The sequence below is a fragment of the Peromyscus maniculatus genome, chromosome 8, assembly GCF_049852395.1.
Source record: "Peromyscus maniculatus bairdii isolate BWxNUB_F1_BW_parent chromosome 8, HU_Pman_BW_mat_3.1, whole genome shotgun sequence".
In the NCBI taxonomy this organism is placed as follows: Eukaryota; Metazoa; Chordata; class Mammalia; order Rodentia; family Cricetidae; genus Peromyscus; species Peromyscus maniculatus.
This window is the reverse complement of record NC_134859.1, coordinates 108,599,250-108,619,547: the sequence shown is the minus strand read 5'-3', so window position 1 is coordinate 108,619,547 and position 20,298 is coordinate 108,599,250. Positions and strand designations below refer to the sequence as shown.

The window sequence follows — 20,298 nt, the reverse complement described above, 5'->3', positions numbered from 1 at the left end:
CTATACCTGTTCTGGCTTTGTGGAAGAGGAAAAGACCCAGCCTGGCCAGAGAAGGGCATGCTGTCGGGAAACCAAGCGGTGGCCCCGGGGCCTGCTCAGCCCATCACAGGAGCGCTCCTCGGTGTCTGCGCTTACCTTCACCAGCAACCCTCAGCAGAGACAGCTTTGCTTCTTTATTCATTTAGCCATTTGATACGGAACGTGATAGGGTTAGGGGCCACAGGCGTCAACCCACATGACAGGGCCGGCGCTGCTCCAAGCATCGAGCAAGACTGGGCACGGGGGTCACCCACCACAGCCAGTCGAGGTTGGGGTTTGGGTTCAGGGTGCAGGCCGTTGACATTCAGCCTCCTGCAGCGACAAGAAGACGTCCGCCTTACACTGGAAAGTCCCTGGGCTGTTGAATTGCCGCTGGCAGCTCTGCAGGTTCGGGGTCACCTCTTTGACACACAGGGCCTGGGTAGGCGGTGGAGGCTGAGGGTCCGCCCCTGCCCCACCAGCTCCCGCCACCCACCACCGGCTTGCACTCACAAGGCTCCTTAGGCTGGGGCGCATCTCCAAGCGTAGGGGTCCTGTTCCGACGGGGAGTGCTGAGGACTCGGAGCGTCGCGTGGACGGGAACCTGTGGAAGCTGGACAGTAGCCCCGCGGCACGGCCCACCGAGTAGTGGTGGGGTCCCGCCGCAGGCTTGTACCACGCAAGGGCCGGCGGCAGGAGCAGCAAGGGCAGCGCCAGGGCTGCGGCCACCAGCGTCCCGCACTGGGCCATGGCCGTGTGGCAGGGTCAGGGGGATGTGGCTGAAGTCTGAGAACCAGGCTGGGCTTTATATCAGCAATGGGGGCGGGGTCAGAGGCGGGGTGGGGGGAGCAACAGGGAAGAGCGGCAGTGGAGCACGGGGGATCAACGGGATCTCTCACACCTCGCCAGGCCTGAATACTCATGTCACGGGTGGGCAGAGGGCCAGTCTCTCCCTGCCCGAAGTTGAACTGCCCTCTTAGGTCCAAGGCTTATTGGCCAGAAGTATCAACGTCCAAGGGTGGGATGCGGGACTGTCTGAGGATGACTAACTACTGCTGTGATGAAACATCATAATCAACAGCAACTTCAGGAGGAAAGGGTTTCATTTGGTTTACATATGCCCAGTCACAGTCTCCTGTGATAAGCCAAGGCAGGAACTCAAACAGGGAACCTGGAAGCAGGAGCTGATGCAGAGGCCATGGAGGGGTGATGCTTACTGACTTGCTCCTCATGGCTTCCTCAGCCTGCTTTCTTTCAGAATCCAGGACCACCCACGATGGGCTGGGCCTTCCCTGATCAATCATTAATTCAGAAAATTTTCACTGGGTATGGTGACCCATGCCTTTAATCCCAGCACTTAAGAGGCAGAGGCAGGTGGATCTCTGTGAGTTTGAGGCCCACCTACAAAGCACATACCAGGAATCTAGGGCTTTTATACAGAGAAACCCTGGCTCAAAAAAAAAAAAAAAAAAAAAAAAAGGAAATTTCCAGGCTGGAGAGATGACTCAGTGGTTAAAAAGCACTGGCTGCTCTTCCAGAGGACCTGAGTTCAATTCCCCAGCACCTACATGACAGCTCACAACTGTCTGTAATTCCAGTTCCAGGGCCTCTGCAGGCATTGGGGAAATCCATGTGATGCACAGACATGCTTGCAGGCAAAACATACAAACACATAAAACAGAAATTATAATTAAAAAAAAGAAAATGGCCTACAGGCCTGCCCACAGCCTGCTCTTATGGAGGCATTTTCTCAGTTGAGGCTCCCTCCTCTCAGATGACTCTAGCTTGTGTCAAGTTAACATTAAACGCCAGCACAGCACAGGTCACGTGCCAGTCTCAACAACAGGGTCTCACTCTGTGACCCAGACTGGCCTTGAACTTGGGGAAAGTGACTCCTGTGTCATCTTCCAGGCTGGACTGCTTTGTTTTGTGCTCATGGTGGGAGGTTCTGCTACCAGACATGTCCTTTATGAGCAGGAAAAGTATCAAACTCAGGTTCTAACCTTCAGAAAGACCTGAGCAAACAACTCCAGACCCCAAGTCCTGCCCACTCTGCCCCAGGGGTTGTGGCTAGGACTTCTCTGCCTGTACTTAACGAACAGTGGTTCAAACGCTGGACACAGGATGGCAATGTGTAAGAGACATGTGTTGTGTTGCGTGCAGGGCCAGAACATTAGTAGGACAGAGTCCCTGGCCAGGCAGGGCGGGCACAGGCGCATTAAAGAAGAGGGCATGGAGAAAGCCTATGGCATGAGCTTCCCACAGGACCTTCTGTTCCTGCCTGGGAGCACAAGCTGTAGTAATTGGATTCTCTCAGGTGTCCTGACCTTTTTGGAGGAAACAGATAGAAGAATAATGGAGAAGAAAAAAGGCAGGAGTCAGGGACCCCAGATGCAGGGAGGTACATGCCCAAGGTTTATGTTTTTCTGACCTCTAGAGAGACTGAGGATGTGAGATGGGTGGAGCTGACCCTGAGGACAGGACTAACTGAAACCCTGAGATAACAGAGCACAAAGACCTACGCACTGAGGAACCCAGAGTGAAGCCTTGTAGCCATGGAGGGCACTGAGGTGAGCCTGGGAAGATAAAAACCTCGTGAACAGGAAGATGATTCAGAGAGGATGACCCAAAATGATGAATTCCCCACAGAAGGTTCCTAGGAAAAGCAGAGGGCACTCCAAGAGAGTGAGCAGACTGGGGATGGAAAATCAAGCTAGGATGGACCAGACCTGTCGGCCCAAGGAGCTCCAATCCACAAATCTTGGCTCCCTCTCAGCTCTGGGTATCGCAGGCTGAGTTACACTCCATCTCTACTCCTGATAGCTGGTGCCAGTTCCAGGACCAGAATGCTATAGATAACTGAGTGCTATCTATATGGAGTTACAGTCTCTCAGAAGCATAGATGTTCCATGTAGGAGTACCTCAAGGGCACCATACAGAATGGACAGCAAGTCTCAGCCAACACACATGTAGATGATACAAATGGCCTTGAGCCCTGCCCCTGCTGGTCTACTCTCCAGGGTGTACAGCACACGTGGTGTGCAAACATGTTCACACTGGCAATGGTTGCTGAGTCTGTGAGGACAAGGTGATGAACTGACCTGGACTCCCAGATACCAGCCTAAATTGGTTTCCACCCAGAAGCTTCCAGGCACCCTGAGGCTGGGCTATTGTTCCCCTAATGGCTGATAATCCCCGGCTGTAGGAATAAAGGGGTGTCCAAAGGGCTGTCCTTCCCTAAAACACCAGAGGACCCACATCCTCCTACACCAGATCTGGCCCTCAGTCTGAGGAAAAGACGAGGGACTCTGACCAGCTTGCTGCAGTATTCTCCAAAGACCATCTGGGCATGGCCAGCACCTGCTTAGCTACCTCTTCCTCCAGCCAAATGGTTCCTGAAGGGAGGTTGCCAGCTTTGCTCAGCTCGGGCTGGGGATCGAGAGATCCTGGGCTCCCACCAGGTTAGGGCAGCTGATGGGCTGTGTCCCCCCAGTCCTTGGGCACAAGTACACCCTGAAGTCTCTGCTCGGCCTGGCGCTGCCTTGTCTCCTCTACTTCTCCTGTTTCTGAGCTGTGACTCATGTTACCATGGAGGCCTCGGCAGTTAGTTCATCAAGATGTTTATTCATAAGGGTTTTCATACCAAAACATGCTGCAGCTGGATCAATGTGTCAAGAAAACAGGCAACAGAGGCCTCCAGCAAGGCTCAGAACTTTAATGAGTTTTACTTATTGAATAAAGTGTCAGTGATGTGATAGGGAAAAACAAAAAACAAGTGAACCTTGTTTCAGCCAAAAGGAACACATCCTTGTCCCCAGTACAGAACAAGGTCCCTAGGTACCACTGTGAGGAGGGGGTCTCAGGATGTCGTATCTGGTGAAGGGAAGGGGCTGAGCCTGGCACAGTGCTGGGAGAGGGGATGGGCACAGCACCGGCCTCACTCTTTGAACTTCCACTCTTGGCGACACATGGGGCAGTGCTGCTGCACTTGCTGCGCGTTCAGCCATTTGAGGATGCAGTGCATGTGGAAGCAGTGGGAGCACTGTCCCCACACCAGGGGGCAGTCATCGCCAGGCACCTTACCTGCAGGGGGGCCAGAGGGAAGAGGTTAGGAAGAGGAACCAGACAAGACACACAAGAGCATGTGACAAGCCAAGCGGGCACCTCCAGGATACTGGTAACCGCTCTAGACCACAGGCAGAGCCTCTCATGCCTCCTATATCAGAGGAGACAAAAAGGAGGAGTGACCCAAATCATCCCCAGGTATGGCCCACTGCATAAAAGATCTAGAGATTCCCTCATTACCAAGGGAAGCCTCCTCAGAGCGGGAGGTCTGGCCTGATCCACTAGTTTCCAGTGCCTCCCTAAGACCCTTCTGTGGAAAACTGACCTGTCACACCCAGAAGGTACCATTAAAATGGTCAAGGTGCCAAAGATTCACAACCTGAGTAGGTAACTCTTTGTCTTCAGTAAAAGCCTCCTAGAACCTGGAAAGCTCTTTCCATGGACACCAGAGACCTACTGCACTAAAAGGGCCTTAGGGACCTGGTGTTCCTGGGATAGCTACTGATGGGACTTGGTATCAGTATGTGTTATCTCATCTGAATCCTCACCTCTCCTACCTCCTCCATTCAAAGCCAGGGGCACAGGCTGCAAGCACCCACTCTGCAAGCCTGGAAATGCTTCTTCCATGGAGAAAGCCCAATCAGAGATGGACAAGGTCCATATCATGATCAAATTAATCAGGGGCTATACAGATGACTCAGTAGTTAGAGCACTTGCTGATCTTGCCGAGGACCCCAGATCTAGTTCCCAGCTTCCACATGGCAGCTCACAGCAATCTGTAACCCCAGTGCCAGGGAGGTCAACACCCTCTTCTGGTCTCCACAGACACTCATGCATGTGGTACAGATGGACATTCAGACAGACACCCATACACATACAATACAAATAAATCTTTTTTTTTTTCGAGACAGGGTTTCTCTGTGTAGCTTTGCGCCTTTCCTGGAACTCGCTTTGTTGACCAGGCTGGCCTTGAACTCACAGAGATCCGCCTGCCTCTGCCTCCCGAGTGCTGGGATTAAAGGCGTGCGCCACCACTGCCCGGCAAATAAATCTTTTTTTAAGTAAGATTTTTTTTTTTTTTTTTTTTTTTTTTTTTTAAGTAAGATTAAGTAAGATTTTAAAACAAACAAAAGGGGAGGCTGGGAATGTAGCTCAGCTGGTAGAATGGTTGCCTGGCATGCACAAAGCCCTGCATTCTACCCCCAGCTTTGTATAACCGGATAATCCCAGCACTTAGCACTTGTGAGATGGAAGCAGGAGGTTCAGGAATTCAAAGCCATACTCCCTACATAAGGATTCTGAAGCTAACCTAAGATACAAGAAACGTGAGACCCTGTTCAAAAACAAGCAAACAAACTGAAGAAGGAAGAGCACAGGGACACCTTTAGGTCCTGTCCCACATCGGTGTCAGCCTGAGTCCAAAGAGCTAAGCCTCACAGCACCCCATCAACCTGGGGTACCAGCCCCATGTCTGTCACACTGTCAGCACCCCATCAACCTAGGGTACCAGCCCCACGTCTGTCACACTGTCAGCACTACTGAGCCTTTCTTCCGTTCTTCCTTGCTTTGTTTTTCAATAGAAGGTTTCTCTGTGTAGCCCAGGCTGTCCTGGAACTCACTCTGACCTGCCTGCTTCTGCCTCCAGAGTGTTGGGATTAAAGGTATGTGCACCACTGCTTGAAATCACTCCTCTCCAATTAGACTTGGACCCAACTAGATCACCAACAAGGATAACTGAGCTGGCTCATTTGTGGGTAGTCATTCGGAGGAAGGTGCTACCTTGTTCTCAAGATGTCCCTCCAGGCAGCAAGCCAGAGTACTTGATGAGCATGCTAGTGCACTGAGGATGATTCACTCAAGGATTTGTTAGTGCCTTGATGAAATTATTTTTTTAATTAAAACACCTCATGACAAGACTGTTTTACCTTAAAACCCCCTGGGACCTGAAACAGATTTATTACAGGCCTTGGTAACTTAATTTCCACAGGAGTTTAATCCATGAGAAATCTGGTGCTTTATAGAATCTATCCAGAAAACACAGTGGGCCTGTCAAACACTTGGCACATTAAAGTCAACCCCCTCTCATTTAAACAGTCCACAAGTTGAACTAAGTCTCCCACTCTGCACAGCTAACAGGCCCTGTTTTAAGAAAGCCTGAGTCTACTTTATATGTGTGGACACTAAGTGCCTAGCCATCTAAGACACTTTCTGATCATCCCTTTGTCACAGATCTAGCTGGGTAATCCAAGTTGTATTCCATGTGTGGGTCACTTATGCTTAGGTAAGAATGGGCAGCTCTGGGGCCAGTGGAACCACCTTCCATCTACAGATTCCATGTCCACCCTTTGCCTGAAGGTGAGAATTGCTACAAAACTTCCTCAAAGTTTTTACAAAGTTAACAGTCTAAAGTTATGAAGTCCTCTCCTCTTTATAGCTCTGCTAAATAAAGATCCTTCCAGTTTGGTTAGAGATACCACACTTCAGGTCCTTTAATAACAACAGCCGCTTGCAGCACAGAAAGCTGGGACAGAAGACCTAACAGCAACCAGCAAAACAAAGAAAACATTTCTCACATTTATAGACTTCAGAGGGAGAAGTTTCTAAGCCCAGGTGAGGAGTCTTGAGCCCAGCAGATTAGTGAAGGCACTATGTCTGATCCCCACAGGAGTAGCTTCTATGACATAACAGTTGCATCCTTGAGGATGCCTTAGCAGTGATTTTGAAGAAATTAACAGTTGGGCTAGCCTGAGACTCTAGATCTTCTGGAAGTCAAGGAAGAGAACTCAGTAGTAGAGAGCTTGAACAGCACATGAAAGGCCTGTGTTCAATCCCAGGACCATCAAATAAGACATGGATTGATTGATTTTAAAAGAGTATTCCTCCCCTGTAGCCCTTCACACTCTTGGGAGTTCCTCCTCATTTTTCTTAATAAAGCTACATTTGTGACAAGTAGTGGTGGCGCACGCCTTTAATCCCAGCACTCAGAAGCAAAGGCAGGCGGATCTCTGTGAGTTTGAGTCCAGCCTGGTCTACAGAGTTATCTCCAGGACAGCCTAGGCTACATAAAAAAACCCTGTCTCCCAAAAAAAAAAAAAAAAAAAAAAAATTTGTTCTGCTTAAAATAAAAGCTAGAACTGTGTGCTTAATTACTAATCACAAATGCTATAGATAAAACAAATTAGAAAAATCAACGACTTCCTAAGAAACTCGTAACTTGATGGGCAGTGGTGGTGCACGACTTTAATCCCAACACTTGGGGGGCAGAGACAGGCTGATCTTGGTGAGTTTGAGGCCAGCCTGGTCTACAGAGCAAATTCCAGGACAGCCAGGGCTACACAGAGAAATCTTGACTTGGGGGGTAAAAAAAAGACAACTCACAATTCTTTGATTACATCAAGATGATTAACTCTTGGCTGATTAACTCATGTTGGGTGAGCCTGGAGGTACATGCTTTAATCCCAGCACTCTGGAGGCAGAGGCGGGCGGATCTCTTTGACCTTGAAACCAAACTGGTCTACATAGTGAGTTTCAGGCTAGCCAGGATTACATAATGAGATCCTGTCTCAAAATAAATAAATAAATAGATAAGATAGAATCTGCTTTCATTTCAATGTAATCAAACATTCCTACTTCATATAACATACTGGGGACATAGGAATAACTCAAAACAAGTGTAGGACCTTTTGCATTCTGCAAAACACATTAAGATAATAAAATTCAAATGCCTTGAAAACAAAAAAAAAAAAAGAGTTAAAAAGAAGCTATTTAGATCAAAGAGCTGAAAGACCAAGAATACTGAGATGTTGGGAATGTCTCAAACCCCAATACTAAGACATTTGGGAGCCAGGCAGTGGTGGCACACGCCTTTAATCCCAGAACTTGGGAGGCGGATCTCTGTGAGTTCAAGGTCAGCCTAGTCTACTGAGTTCCAGGACAAGCTCCAAAGCTACACAGAGAAACCCTGTATCAAGGAAAGAAAAAAGAAAAAGAAAAAAAAAAGGACATGGGGGCAGATGTTTCAACAAGGATGCTAAAACAGCTTGTAAGACACATGGCTAAAGAGTGCTCATAGTTTATAAGCATCTTTTAAAGTGTACAATACTTAAGCACAAAAGCCCAGCCAACATGACAATATGGTAACCAGTGTGTGAGCTTCAATGTGCTGGGCAGGGGTATCCTAATTTGTTCTGCTTTACTTTGAGAAAATCCAAACTGAAAGCACTATATTGAGTAGTTAAGGGAATGACAGATTATCACTATGTAGCCCAGGCTGGCTTCAAACTCAAGATCCCCTTGCCTCAGTCTCCCAAGTGCTGTTGTTATGGGTCTGGTGTCTGTTGCCACCATGCCCTGGCAAAAACAAGTGTTTTTGTTCATTTGTTTTTCTCTTTTTTTGCAACAGAGTCTCCCTACGTAGCCTCCAACTCAGAGATCCACCTGTTTCTGCTTCCAAATTCTGATATTACAGGTATTTGCCACCATGCTGGATAAGGTCTTTATACAAAAGTGGGTTGAAGCCGGTCGGTGGTGCGCATGCCTTTAATCCCAGCACTCGGGAGGCAGAGCCTGGCGAGTCTCTGTGAGTTCCAGGACAGGGTCCAAAAGCCACAAGAGAAACCCTGTCTTGAAAAAAACAAAACAAAAAGTGGGTTGAAGTATTATTCTGCTTATTTTCTGTCACCTTTCCTTCAGGAAATGGAAAATAAAACCCACGGTTTTGGTTTTGGTTTTCTTAGTTTTTGATACAGGATTTCTCTGTGTAGCCCTGGCTGCCCTAGAACTTCCAGGCTGAACTCAATTTCAGAGATCCTCCTGCCTCTGCCTCCCTAGTGGCGGGGAAACCCAGGGTTTTTAAGGTTGGTGGTGCATGCCCAAGTTCTGAGCAGAGGGAGACTTACAGTCTGGACAACAGCCATTAAACGCCATCCTGCAGATGCCACAGTTCTCATCATTGGCTACCCAGAGCCAAGTGGCTACACCATTCCAGCACTTAATTTTCACCTTCATGGCAGCGGAGATGGTGACCTGAGGGAAGAGGATTACCTGGCTAAATTAGTCTGTAGTACCACAGCACTCGAGCATTTCAGTCGGGGAGCTGCGACAAGTGCCAGGCGCTTCCAAGGAGCCACGCTTCCAAGTTTTGTTTTGCCATGTGTAAGGATGCCTTTAGAGATCTGAGCACACGCAGTGGGGCGAGGTGGCACACGCCTTTAATCCCGTCCCTCGGGAGGCAGACGCAGAGGGATCTGAGTGAGTCAAGGTCAGCCCCGCGCCCCCAAGAACAACGACAACAAAAACCTCTGCACCCATGACAAGCACTTCAGTTCTCATTAGCCATCAGTGCTTGCTTTTAACTCTGAGAAGGGAAGAGTGACCGTCACTAACTTGCTAAATTACAGCTCGTTAAGAATCTACGCCTTCGAGCAAACAAAAGCAAAAGCAGACCCTCAGCCCTGCCCCTACAGCCAGGGCCGCACCTAAGGGACACAAGCCGCGGACAGAACGCGACGCCGAGGCAACCCCGAGCCTTCCGGCCTCCCAGGGAGGGGAGCTCCGGCCCCGCCCACTCCTCGCCCTCGCACCTTCTCCACCTAATCACGAGGCGCCCCGCCCTTCCGTTGCTGCCGCGCGGGAAGGTATAAAAACGACCGTGCCGCGTCTGGCTGCTCAGAAGCAGCGCCCGCCGCCTCCGGGAGCAGTGCGCACGCGCCCGCCAGCTCCGCGCGCAGAGCGGCCAATCAGGGGCGGCCTCGGGGCAGCGGCGCCGGAACGCCGGGGGAGGCGCAGGAAGTGACGCCGCAGCGTGCTGACGCGCGGGCTCGATCCGAGGCCCGATTCCGCGCCCGCCATGGCCGACAAAATGGATATGTCTTTGGACGACATCATTAAGCTGAACCGGAGCCAGCGAGGCGGCCGCGGCGGCGGCCGGGGTCGCGGCAGGGCCGGTTCCCAGGGCGGCCGCGGCGGTGCGGTGCAGGCCGCCGCGCGGGTGAATCGAGGCGGCGGGCCTATGAGGAACCGGCCCGCCATCTCTCGCGGCGCCGCAGGCGGCGGCGGCAGGAACCGGCCGGCACCCTACAGCAGGGTGAGTGCGGGGGCGTGCGACGCCGGCGGGGGCGGGCTCCGGGCGGCGCGGAGCCGGGCGAGCGCCCTGCGAGCCCCGCGGGGACCGCGGCGGAGGGGTGGGCGGGGGCGAGGCCGCGCGGCGAGGCCGGGCCACAGGCCGGGGTCTTCCGGGACGCTTTGTCCGGCCGTGATTCGGCCTCGTGGCGGCGGCCGCCCCGGAGCGGCGGGCTCGGGGCACTCTTCGGGCTCGTGGCCCCTGGCCGCGGGCCGACGTGAGAGAGTGTCGGTGAGGTGTCGAGGGCGCCCGGGGCGAGGCTCACGAACCTCTCCGTCCTTACCGTCTCCCTTCAGCCGAAACAGCTTCCAGACAAATGGCAGCACGACCTCTTCGACAGCGGCTTCGGGGGTGGAGCCGGCGTGGAGACGGGTGGGAAGCTGCTGGTGTCAAACCTCGACTTCGGAGTGTCAGACGCTGATATTCAGGTAGGAGACTCGGGTGTGTGGTCCAGAACCCTTCTGGTTGGAGCCTGTGCTGCCCAAGGGCCGGCCAGTGTAACCTCAGGAAAAAGAAGGATCTCCTGGTAGTGAATGTGACTGATAACAAGTCAGAGTGCTGGAAGGTAGCCCGGTGCGCCCCCGAAGGTGACTCCTGCCCTCTGCCAGGATTCCCAGTTTCTAACGGTCCCTGTATGACCGAGGGTCTTGCTTCTCAGAGCTTGTGCCTCTTGGAGCGAGCTGACTGCAGAAGGTAGGTCTCTCGCCCAGACACCTGACAGCACAGGGGTGAATGGTGGCTGTGTGTTTTACAGCCTGACCTCGTATCTTAACTCTTGACCTTTCCTGGATCTTGCCAGGGGCATGGTCCTCGTACCTTTGGTTGAAGTCTTTTTCTATTTTTCTTTTTCTTTCTTTTTTTTTTTTTTGACTGGGCCTTCAGGGCGTTTAGAGCTATGAAGCAACTTGTCTTGGGAATTAGTTTTGGAGATGGCTTGGTCGGTGGTGCTGGGCTTCTCTGGGTTCCATTTCTCAGTGCCCAGCCATTTGGCCTTGCCATGGGAGGATAGAACAAGGCCAGTGAGCACTCACAGTGTCTCAACACTTTTTTTAAGGTGGTTTCTGGCATCCACTGGAAACCGCTTTTGGTGAACTCCACTTCCCGCTGTGTGCCTGCAGCCGAAGTAGCCCCACACTGGGTTCCCTCTCCAACTCCCAGCCTGCCTGAGGTCAGGGCAGTTTCCATGGCGTGTTTGACTTCAGACTTTGCAGCAGGCTTGAGTAGGAGGAGAGGGAAAGGTGAGCCAGAATCTGCCTTTGGGGGAGGGGCTGGGGTCACAGCTCCCCAAATCAGTGGGCCCTTTGAGCTGTCTGTTCTACGAACAACTTCCTTCATCTTACTCTTGGCTTCTGCTGTAGGTGAAACAGCTGTTGGTCATGTTGTGAGCGCACTTGCTAAGAGAGAGAGTTCTTCATCTTTTGCTCTGTAGGGCTTGTGCTTCCTTCACTGGCATCATGGTGCAGTTACACAGTCCCAAAGTGGACAGGAACCCAGGTGCTGGTGACAGTTGTCCTCTCTCCGGCAGCCCTGCCCCTCACCTCTTAACTGCCACTGCCCTGCCCCCTTCCTGGGTGGCTGTCAGTAGAGTACCTCGAAGCACGCAGACTCACAGCAACTTACTTACTGAGCCACTAGAAGGAAAAAACTTGACTGCTTTGCTAATTGTCGCCCTTCCCACTTTACAGGAACTCTTTGCGGAGTTTGGAACGTTGAAGAAAGCAGCTGTGCACTACGATCGCTCTGGACGAAGTTTAGGGACAGCAGATGTGCACTTTGAACGGAAGGCAGATGCCCTGAAGGCTATGAAACAGTACAATGGTGTCCCTTTGGATGGTGAGTGTGGGGCGGGGCCCAGGATGCCTGTGGGGCTTATGGAGTTTGGGGCTGGCACCCCTCCCTGTAGGAAAATGGGCTGCCCTGTGGCTGAGGACACTTTGCATTTGCCCCTTTGTCTCTCTCTTCCATTCTGCCACCTCTCATGCTGCCCCACACATCTGGACCAACCTCTTGTGAACCCCCATCCAGCAAGCTACATCCCTCCCCTCCTTCAGCTCCTTCCGGAAGATTCACTTCTGTGAAGCCTTCTCAGAACCGCCATAGTACAACCTGAGTGCGGGGCTGTAGTCGTAAAGACAAAGGTACCTGTTCTTCTTCCATCAGGTCACCCACACCTGTCCACCCATGAGCGCCCTAGACACCTGACCAAACAGCCCTCTTAGCCTGAACTGAGAAGGAGTGAGGAGGTGTTGGTGGGGTTTATTATTGCCAATTTATTTTCCCACCAGGCTCTCCAGGCCATATACCTTGGGGGCATTGGAGACACACACAGGCCCTTTCCAGAGCTTGCATGGAGACCAGGGTGTGGTGCCCTCTGGGTCAACTTCAGAGCCCCTGGAATGAGACTTCTTGTATTCTTTACCATAGGCCGTCCCATGAACATCCAGCTCGTCACATCACAAATTGATACGCAAAGAAGACCTCCACAGAGGTGAGTTCTGGGGCCCTTGGGGATGGGGAAAGGCCTGTATTTGTGATAACACCACCCACAAGGCCTTTCCAGATCTCAGAGTTCTGTGTTTCTTTGTTAGCATAAACAGAGGTGGCATGACAAGAAACCGTGGCTCTGGGAGTTTCGGTGGTGGTGGTACCCGGAGAGGGACCCGCGGAGGCAGCCGGGGAAGAGGTAGAGGTACCGGCAGGAACTCAAAGCAGCAACTTTCTGCAGAGGAGCTGGATGCACAGCTGGATGCTTATAATGCAAGGGTGAGTCCTGGGGCTCAGAAAAGACTGGTGGGGCTGAGTGACTGACCCTGTGGTGACCTCTTGAAGCCAGTAGGACAAGGGCTTCCCTGATGAACCTCCTTCTCCCTCTCTTTCAGATGGACACCAGTTAAACAGCCGAGCAAATCCACACAAGTAACAGGACTCAGAAGCCTCGTCGTGATCCCTAGAGGGAGGGTTGGCAACTGGACTGTGCAGACAATGGTGGATTTGTTTTCTGTTTCTTTTTTTTTCCTCCTGTTTTAAAATAGGATCTAAAAACTCATGTAAAGGCTTTTTTCTTTTCTTTTTTTTTTAATTCTGAAACAGACCTGTTTTGTACCGAGTTATTTTTGGGATAAATTTTACTGGTTGCTGTTGTGGAGAAGGTGACATTTTCACCTTTGCCATAATAAAATAGAATTGTGTGTAGAACTGGAGCTGTCTGGTCCATCCTGCTGTTAAGATTCTCTGTCACAGCTAGCTGTCTGGCTATAGCTAGTACCTGATGGGAGGTTAGAACTGTGAGATGTCCGGGAGTCCGTGGCTGAGGCCTTCTGTCTCCTTCCCTGCTGTTCTAATGCCTCACTCTAGCCTGATAGGTGGAAAGATTCAGAGCAGTGGTGGCCTTCTGCCCGGAGCTGCCTGTCCATTTATTTGCCTACACCATGAGGTGATAAGGGGGTATGAGGCAGTCTGTGCTGTATGGTGTCTAGAGATGTGACCCGTACATTCTCGGGCTGTTCCTGACTTACGGTGTGTCAGAGAAATCTGGTTTCGGCTTTGAAGCCCTATGTGTTTCTTGTTTCTGTCTTGTTACATTGACAGGGAACAGACGAGGAGATGGCTTCCTTGTTTGTTAGCACTGGATCCTTGGTACCCTTGGGTGATGCTAGTTGCAGGACCAAAACCAGAGGATGCCCAAATCTCATGTAAAGTGGCGTAGTGTCTGCTTAGAGTCTATGCACATATTCTTGTAGGCTTTTTCCAGGTATGTTGTATTGTTTAGGGAGAGCAGACAAGATTCAAATGTCTAGCACATGTGTAATCTTCAATTGGGATGTTTTTGTCTTTGGTTGGCTCTGGAGACAGCTGTAAAAGACCAATGGGAGTTGAGGCAGAAAGCAGTTCTCAAGAGCGTTGGGTTAAACATGGAATACCTCGGGCTGCTTAGCAGTATTGGAAGTAGGATTTTGAGGAATGGGAGCTCAAAACTTGTCCTTGTCTCGCTGCTGGGAATGCTTGGGGGGCTGAGTGTGGGTTGTGGGTGAAAATAGTGGGGTGACAAGCCCCAGAAGCTTTTTGTTGTTTTGTTTTTGCCCAGGGTTTATCTGTGTACCCTTGGCTGCCCTGGAACTCCTTCACTCTGTAGTCCAGGCTGGCCTCAACTCACAGAGATGCTCTTGCCTCTGTCTCCCAATGCTGGGATAAAGGCGTGTATCACCACGGCCGGGCTGAGGCAGTACTCTTAAGGGCTGCTGAAGCCTTTGCTTCAGTGTTCAGAAAGGACCTCTGGCTCATGTAGGACGGAGTCCACATCATGATTCCTAATGTGTTTTCGTTGGACCTGGACTCCCAGTTAGGCTAGGTTGGTTTGCATCCAAAGTATGGGATTGTGAGTGCATGCCACCACACCTTGTTTTTTATGTGATTGCTGAAGATTTTGGGATCTGAGCTCATCCCATATTCCTCACTTTGCCATCTCTGCTTTCAACTTGAGGTGATTGGAGGTGGGTCTCAGGTGACACACATCAGGTAGATAAGTCTTCAGTAATCCTCCCTTCAGGCATCAAGTGTTAAATCTTACATAGCAGTATTAGAGTCAGTGGTTCATGGTATATTCAGAAACCTCTAATCTGGTACTTTTTCAGTCTATCTTGTAGCAGGGCCCTTGGGTAAATATTGTTTTACTCTTCCCTTTAGCAAACTAATAGTTTAATAGACAAAGCGAAAATGAAAAATTGTAATATGTAGTGCAACAAAGAAGGAAAGGTGGAGTAAGGCCTGGAATATTTCTGTCACCTGATCTGTGGCCACAGTGTTTGCCAGGGACCTGGCTTATGCCTTGGACTCTATTGGATATTCTACATGAATACCTCCCCCCTCCCCAGAATCAGTTATAGAATCTTTTAAAATTATTTTTTAAAAGCTGGTGGTGCATTCCTGTAATCCAAGTACTCACTTGGGAGGCAGAGGCAGACTGATCTGTGTGAGTTCAAGGCCAGCCTGCTTTACAGAGCGAGTTCCAGGACAGCCAAGGCTACACAAGAAACCATGTCTCAAAAAACCAAAACAAAATGAAGTTTATGTACTCACGCAACACATAACAAGTGTTTCGGCTTTGTGCTGTGCTTTTGATAGGTAGCCTAAGTTTTTTCCTTTGCTTAAGACGCTTTCACTGTTGTCGTTAGGCTGCTCTGGGAGTTGGCAGTCCTCTGCCACAGCCTCCCAATCCTGGGAATCCTGGCATGTATCACCATAATCAGCTTTTGAGAAACTATAAACTTTTTTTTTTTTTAATTGGTTTTCCGAAACAGGGTTTCTGTCCTGGATCTCGCTCTGTAGACCAGGCTGGCCTTGAACTCACAGAGATCCACCTTACTCTGCCTCCTGAGTACTGGGATTAAAGGTGTGCGCCACCGCCACCCAGCAAGAAACTATAAACTCTTCTAAATAGTTGTAACATCTTAGTTTTTGTTTTTTTGAGACTAGGACTTGTTATGTGGCCCTGACCTGCCATGTGGAGTCCAAGCTAGCCTAGGCCTCAGTAGCTCCGTTCTTCATTTGGAAGTACTGAACTGGATGTCTAGGGGAGTTACAACTGATTCTGTTGCTGGGCCCCGTGGTGCACACTCAGGGGATCCTAGCTACTCAGGAGCCGGTGCAGGAGGATCACCTGAACCCAGGAGTTAAAAACTAGTCTGGGAAGTATAGCAAGACCTTGTTTGTTTTTTTGTTTTGTTTTGTTTTTGATTTTTAATTGGATATGATGAATGTCTATATTTAAGTTGTACAAAAATCACAGGTCATTACACCTCATCTCTTTATTTATATTGCTTATTGTCATTGCTAAAGTTTAGATCTGGAGTGTCTACCTAAGACCTGTATTTTGAAAGCTTGGCCCACAGTGCTGTAAGAGTGGGTAGAACTTTTCTTATGGAGAGTATTTAGGTCACTGGAACCATGCCTCTGAAGATACTAACACCTAGCCCTACCTCTTTGTACTAATTTTCTTTTACATTTATTTACTGTGTGTGTGGACATACATTCACACATGTTCTTTGGCATATGTGTGGCTAGAGGTCTTCCATCATCCTGTGGGTTTTAGCAATCAAACTTGAGGCTTGTGATAAGTGTCTCTACCCATTAAACCATCTTGCTGATTCCTCTTTGCTTCTTAGCTACTATGAAGTAAACAATTTTTCTACCATGGGCTTCCACTGTAATGAACTGTGCTGTTGACAGTACCAAAGAAACCTCCAGAACAGCAAAAAATATCTGTTCTTTCTTAGAGGAATGATTCCTTTTGTGAGATAGTAGTAACCCATTGCTATAATTCAGGCTGGCCTTGAACTTGACAACAATCCCCTGCCTCAGCCTTCTTGAGTGTTAGAACTTTAGGCATGAACTACCTTATGCTTGTCCTGTAAAGTTGATAATCTCAGATATGTTTGTCATAGTTATGAAACATTGATTAGAACAGTTATATCGTTAATGTGTGTCTGGTTACATGTATGTGTTGGTGCAAGACTGTGCACATGTATATGTCAATGCCCATGCACTTGTATGCATGTATGTGGGAGCCACAGGGTGACATCAGGTGTTTCCCTTAATCACTTTTTTTTTGTTTTGTTTTTTTTTTTTTTTTTGAGCCAGGGTTTCTCTGTAGTTTTGGTGCCTATCCTGGATTTAGCTCTGTAGACCAGGCTGACCTCAGCTGGCCTCGAACTCAACAGAGATCCGCCTGGCTCCACCTCCCAAGTGCTGGGATTAAAGGCGTGCGCCACCACTGCCTGGCCACTCTACTTTTTTATGTGTGTGGCTGAGCCCCAGTAAGTTTACATACACCTTATACGAACAGGAGCTCTTGGAGGCCAGACAAGGGTGTCGGGTTTCCTGGAATTGTAGTTAGGTGGTTTTGAGTAGCTGTGTGAGTGCTAAGGACCAAATCTAGCACTCAGGAGGCAGAGGGGGTTGGAGCTCTATGATTTTGAGGCCAGCCTAGTCTACATAGCGAGTTTCTGATTAGCCAAGCTACATAGAAAGACTCTGTCTCCAAAAATAAAAATGACCGTGCCCATCTTTTTTTTTTTTTTTTTTTTTTTAAGATTTTATTTTTAATTACATGTAGATGGGGGTGGTATATACAGGTGCCTGTGGAGGCCAGAAAAAGAACCCCTGGAACTGGAATTACAGATGGTTGTAGCTGACATGTGGGTGCTAGGAACTGAATGAACCTGGATCTTTTTCAAGAGCATCAAGTGATGTTTAACCACTGAGCCATTTCTTTTTTTTTTTTTTTTTTTTTTGGTTTTTCGAGACAGGGTTTCTCTGTGTAGCTTTGCGCCTTTTCTGGAGCTCACTTGGTAGCCCAGGCTGGCCTCGAACTCACAGAGATCCGCCTGCCTCTGCCTCCCGAGTGCTGGGATTAAAGGCGTGCGCCACCACCGCCCGGCTCCACTGAGCCATTTCTATAGCCCCTATCTTTTTTTTATTTTGAAACAATCTCACTCTGTAGCTGTAGCTGCCTAGAACTCAAAGATTCTCCCATCTCTGTCTCTTGAGTGCTAGAATTAAAAGGTGTGTTCCACCATGCCTGGCTTTTAATTTAAAATTACACTTATTTGGAGGGGGACTGCACATGTGCCACAGTATACATGTGGACCCCAGTGAAAACTTGGAGTTGCTTCTCTTTCCACCATGTGCTCTAGGTTTGGTGGCAAGTGCAGTTACCTACTGAGCCCTCTTGTGTGCCTGTCTTGTGCATGGGTGCTGAGGGTCCTTGATTCAGGTCTTCTTGCATGGCAGGCACCTCACTAGCTTAGCTATCTAACTATTGTTTGGGGTTCCTGTCCCCCCCCTCTACAGGAGAGAATCTCATGTATCCCTGGCTGGCTTTGAACTCTATATATAGCTGAGGATGACCTTGACTTTTGTGTGTGTGTAGTAGTAATAGGGACTCAAACTTGGGCCTCATGCATGCAAGGCAAGCACTCTACCAAGGAGCTACATTCCCAGTCCTAACTTTGAACTTCAGATTCTCCTGCCTCCCCCACGAGGAGATTGCAGGTGTTATGTTCACAGTAATTTATGTAATACTGGGGATCAAACCAGAGCTTCATGCCTACAGGACAAACACTACTACTAAGCTTCATCCATAGCCCCTATTTTTCTTTTTAAAATTTTAATACTGATTATTGTGTTTGGGTGAGTGCGTGATGTTTTACTTGGGTGTGGGCATGCATGTGCTACTGCTACTGTATGTATGTGGAGGTCAGAGGACTTTGTGGAGTCACTTCTACATGTGGGTCCCAGGAATCAAACTCAGGTCATCAGGCTTGTGTGGCAGGTGCTCTGTTTAATTGTGAATATTCTAAAGTTACTGTGTAATTTGATGTCCATGCTTATAGAAAAGTGTAAAGAGTTCTTATGTAACTCTACTTAAACACTCTATTGTAGACTATTTTCCATGCGCTTATTCTTTCTGTTTTTGTGTTTTCCAGACAGGGTCACATGTAGATTACTCTGGCCTTGAACTCCAGATCTTCCTTCCATTTGAAGGTATTAGGTTTTACAGGAATGCACATACAGTTATCCTGTACTTTTTCTAGCCTGGATAAGTAGATTAAAATAACTTTGCTCCTGAATCTTTTTGGAGATGGAGTCTTTATAGCCCAGACTATCTTTGAATTCATAATCTACCTGCGTCAGCCTCTGTGCCGCTGTATCTGGGACTACCTATTCCTTTTTTTTTCTCTTCTTGAAACAAGGTCTTAGAAACTATAGCTCAGGTTGTCCTGGATAGGCTAAACTTGAATAAATGATGATCCTCCTCCTTAGCCTTCTGATATTACAAATATCAGTCACACGCAGCTTCCATCATTTATTCACTTGGCCCTTTGTATCAAAGTGGATTTTATTGTTCAAATAGCTTTATCTCTGGTCTCTGGGTCTCTTTGAGATAGCCATCTATGTCACTGTGCTCCAACAACATCTGTAATAATTTCCTTCTTGACACTGTTAAGATGCTGCAGACCCACCTTCTGTTTTCCCTGCCCACACCTGGAGCCACCGTTTCTCCAAGGAGGGTGGGCTCCTGATGGAGACCAGCATCTTGCAACCAGATCTGAACACTGGGTGAGCTTGTCGTTTCTTGCGCTCTCCGGCCACAGCTGGAAAACCTAGGCACTGACACATGTCTACACTACTGTGTGTTTCTGTATTGTCCAGTCATGTATACACTTGAACAACCATGAGTTCCTCCTAGTGTCTGACTCACAACACCCCAGGACCCATTCTTGCTTTCTCTTACTTGTGATTGCTTTGAGTAACAGGGAACAGTCTGTCTGAGACTCAAATTATTTCACTTACATGATTCAGTAGACTACAGTGTGTCCTGAAGTTTTTGAGTTTTAGTTTTATTGGGATGTAGTAAAAGTATTGATTTCAAGAGTTGTCTGGGTGTGGTGGCGCACACTTTAATCTCAATACTCAGGAAGCAAGAGGATCTGTGAGTTTGGGGCCAGCTTGGTAAACATAGCAAGTACCAAACAGACCCTGTCTCAAAAACAAAAAAGTTGTCAGGGAATAAAAAGCTGGAGCTGTATAGTCAGTTGGTAGAGCTAGCATGCACAAAGTCCTGGGTCTGATCTCCAGCACCCCCTAGACCAGACCTGGTGGTATATGCCTATCATTCCAGCACTAAACAGGTACAGGCAGGAAAATCAGAAGTTCAAGGTCACCTTTGGCTACATAGGGAATTTGCAGTGAGCCTGATATAAGTGAGGCCCATATTAAGGATTATAATCTCAGCAGTCAGGACACTAAGGCCTGGGCTATGTGACTCAAAACACCATCCCCTAAAAATCCAAACAAAGGGTCTCTCTGTCTGCCTTTTTGTTCTTTGTATACAAGTTAATTTATCATAGTAGTTGGTATTCTGTTTCAGCTCCTTATATCGGCTAATTTTAACATTAAATACAATGGCAAAGCACACACAACTGAAACAACTAAATAAGTCTGAAGAATCCTGAGTAGTCCAAAGACCTCTACTAAACTGTTTATGCTTTTTGCAATTGCCCTTATCAAATACCACTCTATTCTATCAGAAATAG

General features: G+C 48.8%; 3 protein-coding genes across 6 annotated transcripts; 1 reads left to right on the top strand and 2 right to left on the bottom strand.

Moving 5' to 3' along the window:
- Positions 1 to 156: 156 nt before the first annotated feature.
- Npb (neuropeptide B) lies at positions 157 to 3,567 on the bottom strand. Of its 2 annotated transcripts, none has more exons than XM_006987717.4 (2): positions 532 to 3,567; positions 157 to 456 (listed from the first exon to the last, which is right to left on the bottom strand). In XM_006987717.4, exons 1-2 carry the CDS (start codon positions 766 to 768, stop codon positions 322 to 324), a joined length of 372 nt encoding a protein of 123 aa, XP_006987779.1. In that variant the 5' UTR covers positions 769 to 3,567; the 3' UTR covers positions 157 to 321. The 2 variants fall into 2 exon arrangements, with proteins under 2 accessions (XP_006987779.1, XP_042139198.1); XM_042283264.2 differs by having other exon boundaries at positions 157 to 420.
- A 146-nt stretch (positions 3,568 to 3,713) lies between these two features.
- Positions 3,714 to 10,624, bottom strand: Anapc11 (anaphase promoting complex subunit 11). 3 transcript variants are annotated; one of them, XM_042283265.1, is made up of 3 exons: positions 10,488 to 10,624; positions 8,982 to 9,108; positions 3,714 to 4,101 (listed from the first exon to the last, which is right to left on the bottom strand). In XM_042283265.1, exons 2-3 carry the CDS (start codon positions 9,088 to 9,090, stop codon positions 3,956 to 3,958), a joined length of 255 nt encoding a protein of 84 aa, XP_042139199.1. In that variant the 5' UTR covers positions 9,091 to 9,108; positions 10,488 to 10,624; the 3' UTR covers positions 3,714 to 3,955. The 3 variants fall into 3 exon arrangements, with proteins under 3 accessions (XP_042139199.1, XP_006987735.1, XP_006987736.1); XM_006987673.4 differs by lacking the exon at positions 10,488 to 10,624 and adding an exon at positions 9,666 to 9,799; XM_006987674.3 differs by lacking the exon at positions 10,488 to 10,624 and adding an exon at positions 9,561 to 9,769.
- Positions 9,872 to 13,399, top strand: Alyref (Aly/REF export factor). Its single transcript, XM_076543939.1, has 6 exons — positions 9,872 to 10,168; positions 10,501 to 10,632; positions 11,890 to 12,037; positions 12,629 to 12,692; positions 12,793 to 12,967; positions 13,084 to 13,399. Exons 1-6 carry the CDS (start codon positions 9,932 to 9,934, stop codon positions 13,096 to 13,098), a joined length of 771 nt encoding a protein of 256 aa, XP_076400054.1. The 5' UTR covers positions 9,872 to 9,931; the 3' UTR covers positions 13,099 to 13,399.
- Positions 13,400 to 20,298: the final 6,899 nt, after the last annotated feature.

Bases quoted from the DNA above. Each gene is read 5' to 3' on its own strand.
- Anapc11 (XM_042283265.1), bottom strand. From the start codon at position 9,090: ATGAAGGTGAAAATTAAGTGCTGGAATGGTGTAGCCACTTGGCTCTGG. The intron at 4,102-8,981 runs GTAAGTCTCCCT...GCCCCCCTGCAG, and splicing joins TAATGGCTGTTGTCCAGACT to GTAAGGTGCCTGGCGATGAC.
- Npb (XM_006987717.4), bottom strand. From the start codon at position 768: ATGGCCCAGTGCGGGACGCTGGTGGCCGCAGCCCTGGCGCTGCCCTTG. The intron at 457-531 runs GTGAGTGCAAGC...CCGCCTACCCAG, and splicing joins GCCCCAGCCTAAGGAGCCTT to GCCCTGTGTGTCAAAGAGGT.
- Alyref (XM_076543939.1), top strand. From the start codon at position 9,932: ATGGCCGACAAAATGGATATGTCTTTGGACGACATCATTAAGCTGAAC. The intron at 10,633-11,889 runs GTAGGAGACTCG...CCCACTTTACAG, and splicing joins TGTCAGACGCTGATATTCAG to GAACTCTTTGCGGAGTTTGG. The intron at 12,693-12,792 runs GTGAGTTCTGGG...TTTCTTTGTTAG, and splicing joins CAAAGAAGACCTCCACAGAG to CATAAACAGAGGTGGCATGA.